The sequence below is a fragment of the Syngnathoides biaculeatus genome, chromosome 9 (assembly GCF_019802595.1).
Source record: "Syngnathoides biaculeatus isolate LvHL_M chromosome 9, ASM1980259v1, whole genome shotgun sequence".
In the NCBI taxonomy this organism is placed as follows: domain Eukaryota; kingdom Metazoa; phylum Chordata; class Actinopteri; order Syngnathiformes; family Syngnathidae; genus Syngnathoides; species Syngnathoides biaculeatus.
In genome coordinates this window covers 23,837,541-23,855,660 of record NC_084648.1, presented here as the reverse complement: position 1 = coordinate 23,855,660, position 18,120 = coordinate 23,837,541, and the positions used below count along the sequence as shown (strand labels likewise).

The 18,120-nt window shown below is 43.2% G+C and overlaps 1 protein-coding gene and 1 long non-coding RNA gene across 14 annotated transcripts in view; one reads left to right on the top strand and one right to left on the bottom strand.

The window, feature by feature from the left end:
• Window positions 1-18,120, top strand: part of cep44 (centrosomal protein 44) — a 71,877-nt gene that overhangs the window by 20,403 nt on the left and 33,354 nt on the right. For 9 of the 13 annotated variants that reach the window (XM_061830335.1, XM_061830331.1, XM_061830334.1 and 6 more), the window contains 2 exons: window positions 10,621-10,698; window positions 11,804-11,878. The exons of 1 other annotated variant lie outside the window; for it this stretch is intronic. In XM_061830335.1, the coding sequence (XP_061686319.1) occupies window positions 10,621-10,698; window positions 11,804-11,878 (153 nt within the window). The remainder of the gene's footprint in view (window positions 1-10,620; window positions 10,699-11,803; window positions 11,879-18,120) is intronic. 3 more of the 13 variants (XM_061830339.1, XM_061830337.1, XM_061830340.1) reach the window with 1 other exon arrangement.
• Window positions 2,900-18,120, bottom strand: part of LOC133506318 (uncharacterized) — an 85,185-nt gene continuing 69,964 nt past the window's right edge. The window contains exons 2-3 of the long non-coding RNA XR_009796480.1: window positions 7,976-8,071; window positions 2,900-2,916 (exon numbers count right to left, since the gene is read on the bottom strand). This is a non-coding gene — a long non-coding RNA (uncharacterized LOC133506318). The remainder of the gene's footprint in view (window positions 2,917-7,975; window positions 8,072-18,120) is intronic.

Genomic DNA, 18,120 nt, shown 5'->3' with positions numbered 1-18,120 from the left:
GTGGCTCCGTAAGAAGCATATCTAGGTTCTGGCGTGGCCTAGCCAGTTTCCAGACCTCAACCCCAATAGAAAATCTTCGGAGGGAGTTAAAACTTCGTGTTTCTCAGTGACTACCCAGAAACCTGTCTGATCTAGAGAAGATCTGTGTGCAGGAGTGGGCCAAAATCCCTCTTGCAGTGTGTGTAAACCTAGTGAACAACTACAGGAAACATTTGACTTCTGTAGTTGCAAACAAAGGCTATTGTACCAAATATTAACATTGGTTTTCTCAAATCTCAAATACTATTTGCAGCTGGGTGGTGATGATGATGATGATGATGATGATGCTCCCAAACCGTTTTAAAGTTAATGTTATTTTGCATCCCATATTTAAATACAGAATTAGCTTTATGTCCACTGTATTGTCCATGCTTTAATCCTGGATCAGGCTTTGCCAAGGTGGAATTTTAAAATTACACACCATTTTACCCTGCACTTTCTACGTTGGCTTCTGACCAGACCATTCCCACTCGGAAAAGAGAGTCTCATCCAGTTTAACCACTTTTTCTTTGATTATTCACAAAACCTGACAATCTTTGCATCTTAAAACAACAGCATTTTTGTTTTAACTTTCTCCATTAATATCGAAAGTAAACATAAGCCTAGCTCGTCTTTGCTCTACGTTGCCCAGACTGTGTTGCTAACTAAAGCAGCGGTGGTGGACACTGTCATTATAAAACACTTTGGTCTACGTAAGTACTGTAACATTTGTAATTATGAGTGTTCGCCTTTAAGAGCAGGGAAGGGTGGGGGTGCAAAGTAAACTAGGAAAAAGTGTGTGGCGGAGCAGCGGTCATTGTTAGAGAAAGTTCCATGTGCTGCTTAAAAGAGCAAATCTGGTGAACAATTCCAGCAAACATCTGACCTCTGTAATTGCAAAAAAAGGCTACTGTACCAAATATTAACATTGTTTTGTTCAGGTGTCCAAATACTTATCTGCAGCTGTATCACACAAATAAATCGTTATAAAATCATACACTGTGATTTCTGGATTATCGCACTCACAGTGGACACACACCTACGATGAAAATTTCAGACCCCTCCATGATTTCTAAGTGCAAAACTTACTATTACTTTATATTATATTAATATTTGTACTTGCAATATAGTAGGGTGTTCAAATACTTATTTTCTTCACTCTGTGTCTTTGTTTCGGCTTGACCCTTTCGGGGTCGCCACAGCCTGTCGTCTCAGATGAACGCATATATATTTTTGGCACAATTTTTACGCCGGATGCCCTTCCTGACGCAACCCTTCTCAGGGAGTGGAGGCCCCAGTGGGATACGAACCCACAACCCCTGGTTTACCAAACCAGTGCTCTAACCACTATTACAATTTTCTTCACTGTATCAACAAGTAAATTGAGTGTTTTGTCTTTCGGCTTAGGTCCTTCTTCACCACAACGGACTGATAGAAAGTCCACATCACTTCAGCTTTTTGCAGCGATCCACCTGTTGATCTTCGTTCTATTTTTTCCACACCCAAGGATGAAGTGATTCTCCCTATAGTTTGAACACATCTTCCGGTCGCCCTTCTTAAAAAGGTGGGGCCACCAACCCAATCTGACATTCCAGAGACACTGTCCTTGATGTACACACAGTATTACAGAGGTATGTCAACCAGGAAAGCTTCACAATGTGGAGGGGCCCAGAGCAATACCACCAAAGCTTTTTTTAACTAACTGTAACTTCAACTCCAGAAATAAGAGAGCCCAACTCAGAGATACCAGACTCTGCTTCCTCATGGGAAGGCGTGTCGGTGGAATTGAGTCAAGCTCAGCAGTGACTCATCACTACTGTACAGAATGTTGACGGTGCACTGCTTCCCAATCCTGAGAGGCAGATGGTCGACCAGAATTTCCTCAAACCTGCTGGTCTTTCTGCATGGCTTCACTGAACTCCTCCCATGCCTGGGTTTTTGCCTCAGTGATCACCAAAGCTGTATTCCACTTGCTCAGCTGGTAAACATTAGCTGCCTCAGGAATCCCACAAGCCAAAAAGGTTCAGTTGGACTCCTCCTTCACCTTGAAAGCATTCCTCACCACTGGTGTTCACCAATGTGTTCGGGGGTTGCCGCCAAGACAGGCACCAATCACGTTATGGCTGCAGCTCGGGTCAACCACTTCAGCAATGGAGCACAATCCATTTGTGCTCAGTGTCCCCCGCCCCCCATGGGATGTGAATGTAATTCTGCCCAAAACGCTTTCTGACAGGGGATTCTCCCCGACGTTCCCAACAGACCCTTACAATACATTTGGTCTTGCCATGTAGGACCGGCATCTTCTCCCACCATCAGAGCCAAGTCACCACTAGGTGGTGATCAGTTGACAGTTTAGCCCTTCTCTTCACCTGAGTGTCCAAGACATGGTCGCAAGTCCGATGACGCAACAAGAAAGTCGGTCCTTGAAATACAGCCTAGTGTGTCCTCGTGCCAATGGATATATGGACAACCATTCGTGGTGTTCATTATGGACAATCCCTGATGACCACAGAAGCCTAAAGGTCGGGGAGTGCCATAAAGTGGTTTACTTAAGGTTTTAAGTAGCCATTCGTGACTAACTTTTGCCCGAGGCGTTTTCAAGTTGTTATAGTGATTCTGCAGTGAGTGTCGGCTCTTCCGATCGTCTTTTAAATTGATGCTGTGACCATATATTTGACATTTCAGCTCTGAGGAAAACTGAGCAGAAATATTGGGATAAGGGAAATGGAATGCTATCTCATAGGTACATGAAATATATTTGTCAATAGGATGGTGTTGTTTCATTGTAATTATGTAAATTAACATGACATCGTTTATCATGTCATATGAAAAACGTACAATTTTGAGGGCATGGGAAAATATAGGATATCCGCATACATACTATTTTTCTCCGGCAACCTGCGAAGGCAGACAAGAAAAAAACAAATGCAAAATGAAAAGGAGATAATGACGTTTTTACAAGTCAAACTTTGCATCTACAGTGCCATTAAAAAGTATGTACCCCTTTTCAGATTTTTTTTCTTTTTTTTAACAGAAACCTTTCAAAGATACAGAGATCATGCACCGACGTCATAAAATCACATGATTTTTGTTTACATTGTCATATTGCCGGTCAAACAAAGCATTGTTGACAGTTAATTCGTTGACACGAAAAAAATATATATTTTTGCACAACACCCAGAGTTTTGTCCAATATTGTTAAACATTTAGAAGGTCATAATAAATGAAGGTACGTGGAAAAATTCGAGATAGTGGGCATAGAGGATCCATATTTAATGCCAAATCGCGGTTTTCGCCGATAAGAAATTTGACTGTTAATTCACTTCCCTGTCTTGGACAACTGGGTATACACATGTATCTGGTGAATAAGTCGTCAGGATTTACACAGAAGTGTTTGCAAGTCTGGACACATTCCAATACTTCGTTGTTCTGTTCTCTGTTCTCAATCAGGAATAAATCCCACATAGTGGTGGTCCCACTCAGATTTTTTTCAGTACAAATACCAATATTTATTGTAAATAAATGACCCCTGGTTTTACACAAACTCGCATTCATTAACTATGATTGGGGAGAAAAAAAATTTGGAATTGAGTCGTATTGCTGCCACACGTGAACCTCCGTAAACCGCTCTGTGACAGACTTTATTATTTTTTAAAATACGCATTATTCTCAAATGAGTCAACTTGGCGTTATAAATACTTCTTGATCGTTTGACATTGAGAAGAGAAATTCCTACCTGAAATTAAATGATTGCTACACAGGCGTGTGTATTTCGTTGGGCACCATCCATCCCGTTTAATTGCTGAAATACATTTGATCTTTTGTGGTCTTTTCAGCAGGTATTCTATAGAATGATAACTTTAAAGAACTGTCTCGTCTATTGTGACAACCAACAGCAAAACAGGTCTCGGGTATCATGAAAAATCTACTCTGGTTCTGCGACTCCCGCACTGCCGAGCAGCTAGGTTTGACGGGCAATCCATCAATCTTTTCTATTCTTTTCAGCTGGTATTCTATACAATGATCTATTTGAAGAACTGTCTCCTCTATTGTGACAACCAACAGCACAACAGGTCTCGGGCAATTTGAACGACGACACCCGCACTGCCGAGCAGCTTTGTTTGACTGGGAATATTGCGCCACAAAAACGCTGACGTCACATCCGCGATCTCTATATTGAAAGATAAAAGACAAAATGACATTGTGGATGAGTTTCTACGACATTGACAAAAACAGTGCTGTGAAAAAGTATTTGCCCCCTTGCTGATTTTTTTCCATCACACAGTTTTCAAATCATAAAATCACTTTTAACTTCCTCAGAGACAACCTCAAATGACAATTCAATTTATTAAGGCACAAAAGAAATCCGAACCTTTCAGACCTTCTGTGGAAAATTAATTTCATCCTGAATCTAATAACAGCTTGTGCCACCTTCGACAGCAATAACTGCAATCAAGCGTTTGGAATAATTGGTGAATCTTTCACTTGGCTCTGGAGGAATTTTGTCCCACCTTTCTTTGCTGGACTTTGACTCATTCACTACATTTTTTTTTTTTTTTTTTTTGCCATCCAAAGGTGGATTTGCTGGTCTGTATCAGATCATTATCCTGTTGCATGATCCAAGAGCACATGAGTTTGATGGCATGAACTAATAGCTGAACGTTCTCCTTCAGGATTTTTTTGTGCATAGCTGAATTCATTGTTCCAGCAAGATGTCCTTGTCTTGAAGCAGCAATGCAGCCCCATAACATCACAATGCCACCACCGTGCTTCACTGCTGGCATAATCTTCTTTCTATCAAATGCTGTACTGTTTTTACACAAGATGTAACTGGCTACACAGCTTCCAAAAAGTTCAATTTTTGACTTGTCAGTCCACAGAATGTTTCTCCAAAAGTCTTGAGGATCATCGAGATATTTTTTTAGCAAATGTGAGACGAGCCTTTGTATTCTTTGCTGACAACTGGGGTTTTTGCCTGGGAACTCTCCCATAGATGCCATTTTTGGCCAGTGTCTTTCATATGGTAGAGTCATGAGCATTGACCTTAAAGGAACACTTTGTCCAAACTAATAGGAATGGGAACACACTTAAAAAGTTAGTTGATGAGTGTTCAGTGTTTCTTTTAATGTCAGAGTTATCCACAGATTTCACCAAGAAAAATCTCTAAATTGGTTAAGTATTATCGAAATTCCTCTCTCGCTCAGACATTCCAACGAGCCCGGTGGGAAAACTGTCAATCAATCAGCGTTTGCCACGCCTGCAGTGTTTCCTGTTCTGACACCCCCATTGCTTGTGGATATGTTTCACCGAACAAAGATTGTAATTATTTTTCACAAAAATCAGGCACAAAATGCCAGATGTACAAACAAAAAAATAACAATGTACAATGTTCAAGCCTGTGTGTTTGAGCCAGAATACACATAGGTGGAATTTGACGTGTTGGAGAGGGGGTGTTACCCTGACGGAGGGGCATAACATGTACCTCGGAGATGTTCCAGACAGGCTCGTTTCAAACGACTGGTGTTCGTGTTCCCTTTGTGGCCTAATGCCAACTGTAGCGGAATGGCAGTGTTGTGAGTTTGAGTTTACCGGAATGAACTTGGATCATGATCAACTTGTCTGCTTAACTTAGATACTAAATAATAGATACTACTTCCCCTGCGACTCGACCCGGAAATGCAGTCGATAATGGATGGATGGATGGATAGATAGATAATAGTTATGAAGTTGTTTGATTGGACGAAGACGTGCTACATATCAATTTACTTATGATCCATGACAGTTTGAGGAAAGGACCACTTGTAGAAAATCGTCGAAAGTGGAAAATCGTTGAGTACACATTTTTAATGGTCTTGGAATCCTATGTTAATACTATGTGAGCTATATGAATGCTATGGCCTATGTCCAAAGTTGATCAAAAATGTGATCTTATTTTCTGAGTATGGCCTAGAACTATCTAATTGTTTATTTATATCTGCGATATAAAATCCAAAAAAAAGGGGGGGGGGACTTCCCTAAAGTAATTACACCTATATATCCATCCATGCTTAGCCACTTAGCCACACGAGGGATGGGGGACTGCTGGAGCCTACATATAAATTTTAGGGAGAGTCTTCCTCAAACTGAGGCCAAAAAGACCTGCAGGTCTTTAGATGTTGTTCAAGGTTCTTTTATAACCGCATGGATGAGTCAGTCTTGCACTCTTGGAGTAATTTTAGTTGGTCGTCCACTCCTGGAAAGTTTGCCACTGTTGCCAGTTTTCTCCATTTGGGGATAATGGCTCTGACCATGGTTCGCTGTAAACGGCTTCGTAACCTTTTCCAGACTGACGAATTTCAATCACTTTTTTCTCATTTCTTTTTGAATTTCTTTGAATCGTGGCATGATGCATTGGTTCTTGAGATTTTTGGAGCCTACTTCACTTTCTCTAACATATTGTATTTAAGTAATTTCTTGATTCAACAAGTATGAACTCACCTCTCCTAAGTTTGTGCTTAGTCAGAGTGACCTAGTGATGTAAAAAGTGTGTGTGTGTGTGTGTGTGTGTGTGTGTGTGTGTGTGTGTGTGTGTGTGTGTGTGTGTGTGTGTGTGTGTGTGTGTGTGGTCAATTACATTGTCACAGATGGTCAGAAAGGTTTGGAATTTTTTCGGGCCCTGATCAAATGAATTATTTGAAAGGTTACCCTAACCTGCATTTTTTTTTATTCCCTTGTGTTGTGTTTAAATGATTGGTTTGCTGGCAGCCAGTTCCGGGTGTACCCCACCTCCTGCTTAAAGATATCTTTTAAGAATAAGTGGCTCATGAAATGGATGGATGGATAGATTTTAAACATTTGTCTATGATAGATTGGGGGGGGGGGGGGAATCAGGACAGGGGTAAATAATTTTTCACAGCACCGTATGTTGTACGTTTAACGTTAACCCCTGATGTCAGTCATTGTGCTTTGCTCTGAATTTGGATGCAACACAAAATAGATGCATTTTCCCATGAATGGCCTACACATCCTTATTCTCTGTTCAAACCTGGTAAATTCAAGAAAGATTGAAAGCAAGATAAACATTCTCAGATTTCTTCTTGACACATGGTACAAAGCAGACAATCATATCCCTGAAGGAATTCGGATTGTCATTAACGGTGTCACGGAAACGACAGTGAAAATGACAAGTCGCCTGGTCCTGGAACTATCTCATTACTCTTTAAATCGTATCACGGGGAAGTTGGACATTCTAATTTTTGCTCATGAGCCCTACACAGGTCATGAACAGAAAACTTATCGAATAATCATTGATGCAAATGACAGATTTAGTGAAATGGGCATTTTCCTTTTTCACTGGCTCAATGGGTTGCACGAACTTTGGCTTTACAAACACACATTAGCATAAGATGTATACATCTCCTGCAATGCTATTTCCACATGTAAAGAAGAAACATTTCTAAATGAAAATATAACTAGGGTTATCATAGCAGCATACATCCTGACAGGTTGTGACAGCTATCCATTCCATATTAGCAGTAAACGTGCTCTGAAAGAGACACTGCAAAACAGAAATGACCTTGGTTCAGTGGCAGCCTTAGGTGAAGATAATATGAATGTCGATTAATCTGAAACCATAGTTCATTTTTCTCAGAACTACTTTGCTTTGTACGGCAAGTGGGATTCTCTTGGACAATGCATGAAATAGGATGCCATCACTTCATCACTAAAAGCAGTGATTTGAGGTCATTGCCCCAACTTCTGATGCATTCCAAGTTCATCTACTACGAGCATTCAAACACTTTATCGCTTACAAAAAAGTTAAGCGAGGCGTATATTACCAGATCTTACGTCCTTTGGACAATAGTTAGAAAATGGTATTCTTGCAGCAGTCAGAATAACCAAAGAGGGAAACCCAAACTACCATGTCAGGGCACTACTGAGTGAGGTGTCAGAATAAAGGCTGACTCATTATACTCACATGTCCACTGACCTCGCTGACGTCACTGCGGCTCTCCCAGGCCTAGTTTCCCGTACATAGTCAGCTGGTATTAGCTAGGATGACAGTGTGGAGTTTCTGCAACACATTGTGGTAATTTCCTGTAATTGTTTTTACTTTACTTCCCGTAACAAGGAACTAAGGAACAAAAATGGTGACCGTTGTCTCTCCATGAACAAATCGCCCTCACTGACCAAATGATACGTTTAATTATGATGCAAAATCAATTGAGAAGGTAGCATCATAGGTGGTATGTGGAGCCGGGAGGAATGGTGAGTGCATCATCACAGCATGTGACTAAAACGGGCCAATCAAGAGCTTGTGGGTGTTGTGGTGACCTGCCACTATGTGATTTACAGGGTATACCCACCAAAAAAAGTTTGAGTGAGTGATTGTAGTAGTTGAAAATAATGTTCGGGTGTGGAGGTCGACATAATTCACCTACGGGACCTCGAGTTAGGTTGCGAGGTTCCGCACGGATGTTATTGTTGGTTACACTTCCGGTGTTAGAGAGTTCCCCCAGTAATGGGTTCACTCTGTTGATGTCTGTATTAAAAACGAAGTTTCCTCCTGTGTTCAACACTCTGCCTCCGACTCCTTTTCTTTGGCGCTACACTTGGTGACCCTAACGTCAGTCCCGGCGTTTCCGAGACTGAACCGAACATGGCAACTGCCGTCCTCAAATTCCTGGAGACGTCCGCGGCAGCGTGGTTCACGCAGACAGAGGCTCAATTGCCCTCCACGGGATCTCAGATGATACCGCGCGCTATCACCACGTTGTCTCAGCCCTGAGGAGCTCAACGGCAGCCAGAGCAGTGCGTTTCATCACATCTCCCCCAGCCCGCCATAAATATGCTAGGCTCAAGACTCATCTCCTTAAAGTGTTCGTGCTTTCACCATCATTCTCACTACCTGCGCGTTGGACTACGCCGTTGGGGCCGTATTCGAACAGTGGGTCGGCGGCGCCTGGCAACCACTTGCCGTCAGCTTGTCCCCAGGGAACGCAAATACAGCACATTCGATAGGGAGCTCTTCCACCACTTCCGTTCCCTACTGGAATGCCGTGAGTTCACGGCATATATGGACCACAAACCCCTCACTTTCGACATGTTCAAGGTGGCCGAGCCGTGGTCCGCCCGCCAGCAACGCCAACTGTCGTTCATCTTGGAGTACACTACGGACATCCGACACATCGCCAGCAAATCCGATGTGGTCGGGGACTGCCTCTCCAGGGCACTCGTCGGCACTGTGCATCTGAGTCTTGACTACTCCCCTATGAGCGTGGACCAGGCCTCGGACCACGGGGTACAGACCTTGGTCGACTCGTGCGTGGCCTGTCAGCGTGCTCAGGTGCATCGCCACACAAAAGCCCCCTTGGAGTCTTTTGCTGTCCCCGAGAATATATTCGACCACGTCAATGTTGACTTGGTGGATCATGCTCGGCCTCAGGTGCGCCTCCAAGGAAGAACTGATGTCCTCGTCTTTTGGGGTTGGCCCTCCCCCCACGCCGGGGGCGGCCGCCTTTGCCCCGACTCCCTGCACCTGCCATGGGTTGGACAATGGATGTCCGGGGTTAGTGTGTTAGAGAGTTCGCGCCGTAATGGGTTCACTCTGTTGATGTCTGTATTGAAAACGAGGTTTGCTCCTGTGTTCAACACTCTGCCTCCGACTCCTTTTCTTCAGCGCTACACGAGGAGTTGTAACGACACATTCAAGTTGTTTATTTAGTAAACCCCCAAAACATTGAAAATGCAAACTTTGGCCACTTCTGTGAAAATCCCGGAATGACGCAGAGTCTGAAGAGCGAGCTCCCTGGCGAGCCAGTTCCGGGACTCGGGGGAGCTCGCTCGTCATTCCGCCCGATGAACCATCCAAATGTTCAACATTATTTACAGCCACAGGTTCAAATCTGTCCTCCATCTTCCCAATCAACCGATGCCGGTATTTCTTCATCAGATGAGGATAAATCAGAGAAATCAGCGCTGGGCATAATGGTGTCCCATGTAATAGAGCGTTTGGAATGGCATGTTACACGTCACATCCATGCACGTAGGTCATGGAAAATGGTGGCTCACCTGAAAATTCGTAATTGTTGATAAAAATCTTCTCAAAACAATAATAAATGAGAGAGGATTTAACATATCATTATCAAGATAGAGTACATATTACATGACCTATTGAATACATTGTTTCTCCAAACCACCGGAATTTTCCTTTCAGTAAAAACAAGTGAGTATTATGATTGGGTATAGCAAAGCCAATTTATTTGTATAGCACATTTCATACACAAGGTAACTCAAGGTGGTTTATATGATTAAAAGCAATCAAATACATAAAACATTTGAAAAACTACAATTAAAACAGCTTTTAGTGCAACAAATATCACTGAAAAGTGGAAGTATTCTAAAACACATGAGGGGAAAAAAGTTTTTAATCTGGATTTGAAAACACATTCTGAGCTCATGTCTCCTTGTTGGCAACTTATTCCATTTTTCTTGCACCATAATTGCTAAATGCTGCTTAACCATGTTTGCTTCATCTGTGGTCCATATGGTCATCAAAATTTCTGCATAACAGAGACTAAGCTGAAAAACAATATTGAATACCCATGACTTCTGATCTTTCAGGTGGGACTGCATCAAAAACAAGGATCATTGTGCGTGGGATATTGCCACGGGAGCTCAGTGACACTTAAGAAACACATTGTAAGTTAACACAGATCAGTCAATAGATTACAAATCCAATTTAAACCTCAACCATGCAAAGGAAAAGCAATATTATTACAACACCGAGTAATGTTGCTGGCTTCCCTGGGTCTTTTTCCCACAATGTTGCTGTTTGCTTCAGCAAAACAATGCCAAGTCACATTCTGCAGATTACAACACTGTAACCTTGTCGTAAGTGTGTGAGTACTAGAGTGGCCTTCCAGTTGTTCCGACCCATCTTTTATTGAAAATGGGTGGCACGTTATGAAATGCAAATTACAACAATAGAGACCCTGGGTTGTTCAGCAACTGAAGTTGTACATCAAGCAAGAATAGGAAAGAATTCCACACAGAAAACTTCAAGAATTAGCTGTCTCAGTTTCTGAATGCTTATTAAGTGTTAAACTGAAAAATTGGTGTAATACAGTGGAAAACTTGCCCCTGTCCCATCTTATTTGGAATGTGTTGCCAACATCAAATTCAAAATTAAAATCAATATTTGCAAAAACCAACAAAGTTCATCAGTTTGAACATTAAATAAATGTTTTAATAGAATATAGGTTGAAAAATCATGTTTATTTCTATATTTGCATTTAAAACCACATCCCAACTTCATTTAAATTGGGTTTTTGCATCTTAAAATGTGGCAGCACGGTGACGCGACTCGTTAGAGCATTGGCCTCACTGTTCTGAGGACTTGAGTTCAAATCTCGCCCCCGCATGTGTGGAGTTTATATGTTCTCCGTGCCTGTGTGGGTATTCTCTAGGCACTCTGGCTTCCTCCCGCATCCCAAAAACATGTATTAATAGAAGACTCAAAATTGCCCTCAGGTGTGATTGTGGTGCAAGTGTTGTGTGTTTATATTTGCTCTGCGATTGGCTAGCAACCAATTCAGGGTGTACCCTGCCCCCTGCCCATTGACAGCTGGGATGGGCTCCAGCATTCCCCACGACCCATGTGAGCATAAGCGGCTAAGAAAATGGATGGATGGATGTAATTTTGTTTTAGAGATTTTCATGTACCCCTGTTGGTGGGTCTGGAACGTGTCTTTGTGATTAACAGGTTTTGGAAATATATAATCATGTTTGTTTTTTATGTTCTTAGCCAAAAGTCAGAATTCCAGTGTCCCACAAGGACACAACAGCAGAGCACCATTCAAAACTGACTAAGCCGGATTCTGTAAGTATATAAATATGTAATGCCTATAGAGTGTACAGCGGTACCTCTACTTAGGAATGTCTCTTGTAACAAAATATGTAGGTTACAGAACGCAACCTTGGAAAAATAAAAGAACATGAAAAAAAATTCAGAACATGAAAGGATAAAATAGGCAATGGATTTCCCAAAATCCACCGAATGTAAACATCATGTATCTTGGTTTGTGTAGCGTGATAGAGCTGCTCTCTCGTTGGCTATTGCCATACCATCTTCCTGGCATTCCATGAGCGAGGAGGATGTTTTCTCATATTTCATTAGTAGAGGTACCATTGTACATCGAAGTGCAAATCTGTAGTTCATCTTATCAAAGATAGACAGTACATGCTGTCTTTTGTAAACCATACTCCAAAAATTTCTGTACATAGTGAAAATAGTTATAGACATCAATTTTAAAAACATGTTCTCTATGAACAATTCTACATAATATTTATGACGGTCTCCAAACCAACAGAAATTTGCCTTCAGTTTCAAAGGTTCTGCCTTAAGATTTAACAAAGTTTATATAAATCAAGAAATCCAAAGAATAAAAAGAAGTAGTAGCCGGATCGCTATGTACAATGTGCCATGGACCAATGAAGCAAAAAAAATTAAAATTACAAAATTAGTACAGTACTGTAGCAGGAAGCCACATTGATGGGGTAAAATGCGGCATCCCCAGCAAGACAACATGGACTGATGAAGCAAAAATAAAAAAGCCATTTTCGTCTACTTCGCGGTTTTTCACTTTTCGCGGGTGGTCTAGTACCAATTAACTGCGAAAAGAGGGATTACTTTACTTTACATACCTGACCAATGAATACAGAAGTTTCAGTTTGCATTTTAAGAATATTTATTTTCATTTAGAAGCAATAATATTGATTTTAATTTAATATTAATTTTTGGAGTCCTTAGATGGAGTGCAAGAGAGCGCTCTCTCTGAGGACTGCATCATTTTGCTGGGGGACTTCAATGCCCATGTGGGCAATGACAGTGAGACCTGGAAGGGCGTGACTGGGAAGAACGCCCCCACCCACTCCCCAATCAGAACCTGAGTGATGTTCTGTGACTAGACTTCTGTGCTCATCATCGATTCTCCATAACGAACACCATATTCAGGCGTAAGGGTGTCCACATGTGCACTTGGCACCAGGACACCCCACATCGCAATTCGATGATCGACTTTGTGGTCATGTCATTGGACTTGCAACCCTATTTCTTGGACACTCAGGTAAAGAGATGGGCGGAGCTGTCTACTGATCACCACCTGGTGGTGAGTCGGCTCCCATGGTGGGGGAAGATGCCAATCCAATGTGGCAGGCTCATACGTATTGTGAGGGTCTGCTGGGAACATCCGGCAGATTCCCCTCTCAGGAAGAATTTCAACCCCCACCTCTGAAAGAACTTTTCCCATGTTCCTAGGGAGGCAGGGGACATTGAGTCCGAGTGGACAATGTTCCGTGCCTCCATTGCTGAGGCGGCCGACCGAAGCTGTGGCCATAAGGTGGTTGGTGCCTGTCGTCGCGGCAACCCTCGAAAAACCACTGTTGGTGGAGACCAACAGTAAGGGATGCCGTCAAGCTATCAGGCATTTCTGACCTGTGGAACATCCAAAGCAGCTGATAGGTACCAGCTGGCCAAACAGAATCAAGGTTCATACGGGTCAGGGAATTTCTGGAATATCATGGAAAAAAAACATTGCCTTTTCCAGGTCTTGGAAAGTCCGGTAAATAAAAAACATTTGGCCTGGGTCAGGGAATGTCATGGAATTTTCAGTCACCTCGACTTGACTGGCGCGATCGCACTCTCAAATCTGCACAGTCGGGCACGAAAAATCCCACGTGTAAAATTTGTTACGAGTAGAAATACATAGACATTCTCAGCGCACATGAAAACCAATCCAGCAGTGAACCAGAGCCTGACTCTTTTTTTTTTTTTTTTTTTTTTTTTCTTCAACGCGGAAGCACACAGTCTCCTGATAGTTTACCTGACTCTGCCCACTTTCGGCTCTTAAAGGAGTACACTCATTACAAACACCGTCCACCCACACAGTCTGGGCACCGTAGAGCAAAGAGTTAGACATGCTGCTTGTGTTTACTCAATAAGAATGGTAAAATGCTTTAATGAATGTCGGGTTACGTGAATAATAGAAGAAAAAATGGTGAAACTGGATGAGATTTTCTCTTTTTTTGAGTAAAAGATGTCTGGTCTGAAGCCAAAGTAGAAACTACAGGATAAGATGGTGTATAATGTTAAAATTCCACCTTGGCACAGCCTGATCAAGGATGAAAGCAGACAATACAGTGCATAGATAGCTAATTCTGTATTTTAAATATAGGCAACATGTAGTTAGAGTTTATATTTTTAATAACCATAAATTTCAAAGTCATTATGTCTACTACATTGATAAGCTTTGGCACTTATTATTTAAGTGAAAACACACAATCATATAGCTGAAATATTGCTGTCTACCACAATCAGTCAATCCAATATTAGTCATGGAATTTTGTATTTAATACATGGAAAGTCATGGAAAATTCTTGGAATTGTGATTATCTGGAAGTGTATGAACCCTGAGAATGCAGCTTCGGTGGTTGCTGAGGGAAAAACCCAGGTGTGGGAGGAGTTCGATGAAACCATGGAGAACAACTTTAAGACTGCTTTGAAGAAATAATAGTCCACCATCTCAGGAGGGGGGTAGCAGTACACAGTCAACACTGTGTATAGTAAGGAGGGAGCAGTGCTTACCTCAACTCGGGATGTTGTGAGTCGGTGGGGAGAATACTTTGATGACTTCCTCTATTCCACCGAGGGAAGGCAGAGTCTAGGTTCTTTGAGGCGGCTCTTCTATTTCTGGGGTTGGGGTGACAGAGGTGGTGGAAAAAGCCCCTTGATGGCAGTGCTCCGGGGGTGGATGAGATTCGCCCAGAGTTCCTAAAGGCTCTGGATGTTGTGGGGTTATCCTGGTTGACACACCTCTGGAACATTGTGTGGACATCAGGGACAGTGCCTCTGGATTGGCAGACTTGGTTGGTCATCCGGAGGGACCGTAGGGTGTGTTCTAACTATGGGGGGGAGGGGTGTTCTAACTATAGGGGGATCAAACTCCTCAGCCTCCCTGGTGAGCTCTGTTCAGGGGTTCTGGAGAGGAGGGTCCTTTGGGAAATTGAATCTCTGATTCAGGAGGGGCAATGTGGTTTTCATCCTGGCCATGGAACAGTGGACCAGTTTTACACCCTCAGAAGGATCCTTGATGGTGCATGGGAGTTCGTCCGGCCAGTCTACTTGTGTTTTTTGGACTTCGAGAAGGTGCACCTCAAGGAGTCCCGTTTTTTTTCGGTGGTATGCCGGGGTATATTAACCCCCCTAATACAGGCTGTTAGGTCCCTGGACAATCAGTGTCAGAGTTTGGTCCGCATTGCCGGCAGTAAGTCGGACTTGTTTCAGGTGAGAGTTGGACTCGGTCATCCAGGAAGGGCCCAGTGTTGATTCCTGCTCCTACTCTTTGAGAGGTTGTGTTTTGTGGACTTGGAAAAGGCGTTTGATCGTGTCTCTCAGCGAGTCCTGTGGGGGGTTCTTCCGGAGTATGAGGTACTGAACCCCCAAATACGGACTGTTCGGTCCTTGTATGACCGGTGTCAGAGTTTGGTCCCCATTGCAGGTGTGACGGTCTGAGCGTTCCCCCGTGCTGAAAAGTCCACTTGTGATTAATGCGCATGCGTTACTAACAGGGGAACTCTGGGTACGTAGTAGACTGTTACTGGGAAATCGCCCCCTCTCATAGTTCCTCTTCTTCTACATAGACCAAGCTAACATACGTTACATCCTAACCTTAAAACAAAAGTATACACATACATATGTTCGTCTTTCTGAGATGTACATAGCGAACATGAACACTCGGCGACAAGTTGTCGAATGGCATACGTTGAAGCATGGATGCGGTTATTTCAGACTGGCCGGAAGTTTACAAAGAATATGTGCATGTGCATTAATCACAAGAAGACTTTTCAGCACCGGGAGCACTCAGACCGTCACACCGGCACTAAATCAAACTCGTTTCCAGTGAGAATTTGACTGCGCCAAGGCTGAACGTTCTCACCAATTTTGTGCGCAAGTTTTATGGACAGAATTGTTAGGCAGAGCCGAGGCGTTGAGGGTGTCAGTTTTGATGGCCTCAGCGTCGCATCTCTGCTCTTTGCAGATGATGATGTTCTGTTGGCTTCATCAAGCCGTGATCTTCAACACTCAGTGGCGCAGTTTCCAGCCAAGTGTGAAGTGGCTGGGATTAGAATCAGCACGTCCAAATCTCATACCATGGTCCTCATTCGGAAAAGGGTGGCGTGCCCTCTCCAGGTCGGGGATGAGATGCTGCCCCCAAGTGGAGGAGTTAAAGTATCTTGGGGTCTTGTTCACAAGTGAGGGAAGAATGGAGCGGAAGATCGATAGGCGGATCGGTGGAACATTTGCAGTGATGTGGACTTTGTATCAGTCCATTGTGGTAAAGACGGAGCTAAGTTGAAAGGTGAAGTGCTCAATTTACCAGTCGATGAGTTGTGAGGTGTTCCGGGCATGTCCCACCAGAAAGGGACCCCGGGACAACCCAGGACATGCTGGAGAGACTTTGTCTCTTGGGCCTGGGAATGCCTTGGGATCCCTCTGGAGGAGCTGTTGGAGACGTGTTGGACAGGGGGTGTGACACTGACTGAGGAGCATAACATGGACCTCGGAGAGGTCCCAGACAGGCTCGTTTCGAAAGACTGGTGTTCGTGTTCTCTTTGTGACCTAATGCCAACTGTGGCGGAATGCCAGTGTTGTCGTGAGCTTGAAAAGGGCAAACAAAAGATTGAGCGTATCGGATTAAACTTGGATCACGATGAACATGTCTGCATTAGATAGATATTAGATACAGTACTTGATAAAAACCTCCTATGACCACAAAAGTTGGACCATAGTTTCCCTTGCCCGGACGCGAGTCACTGGGGCCCCCTTCTGGAGTCAGGCCTGGAGGTGGGTCTCAATGGTAAGTGCCCGGTGGCCGGGCCAGCACCCATGGGGCTTGGCCGGGCATAGCCCGAAAGGGTAACATGGGTCCCTGTCAGAGAAGTTTTTTACAAAACAGCTGACACAAGCCCACGGACTGTATTGAAGTGAATAACACCAACTAAGATTGTCTTTTCTGCTCACGAGGGGCAGGTGACCACACACGCTGAGTTCGCCCTTCAAACTGCCGAATTGTCACTGCCGCTCTTTCGCCTTTTATTCATATCAAAAACAGGATGCGATAGAGTGGAAATTTACCAAAATGTACAGAGAGCCGCTGCACCAAGAGATTTATTGTTTCCTGTTATTCTACCAATTTTTAACACAGTTTAGGAAGTGAAGTAATTAAGTTAGTAAGTAGTGAAACTGACAACATCTGCTTAAGTAAGTTTGAAACACACAGGTTCCTGTGTGAGGGCCACACATCTGCGTGGGCGAGTGTCTACACAAGTGAAGCTACTTTAACCATGATAACTATGAATTCTTTCACATTTCCCCCATTTATCATGATTAACATAAAACATAACATCATAAAAAGCTGTTGCTTGAGTGGGAAGAAAACTACCAAAAACCCCAGAAGGGAAAAGGTAGAAACCCTTTACCAAGCAAGAGCTATCAAATACGAAGACAAGGGCTAAAGCTGTCCTGTTTTCCCATGACTTCTCTGATACAGAGTGTTGTGAACAGATGAGAACAAAATAAAACTTTTTGGTCATAATTCCACGAACCGTCTTTGAAAGAAGATGAATGGTGAGTTCCATCCCAAGAACACCATCCCGACAATGAAGCATGGGCTGGTAGCATCATGCTTTGGGGGTGTTTTTTCTGCACATGGTACAGGACGACTGCACTGTATTAACGAGAGGATGACAGCGGCCAGGTATTGTGAGATTTTGGGGAACAACCTCTTTTCCTCAGTCAGAGCATTGAAGATGGGTCATTTCTAGGTCTTTCAACATAACGATGACCCGAAGCACACAGCCAGGAAAACCAAGGAATGGCTCCGTAAGAAGCATATCAAGGTTCTGGCGTGGCCAAGCCAGTCTCCAGACCTCAACCAAATAGAAAATCTTTTGAGGGAGCTGAAACTCCATGTTTCTCATCGACATCCTTAGAAACCTGTATGATCTAGAGAAGATCTCTGTGGAGAAGTGGGCCAAAATCCCTCCTGCAGTGTGCGCAAACCT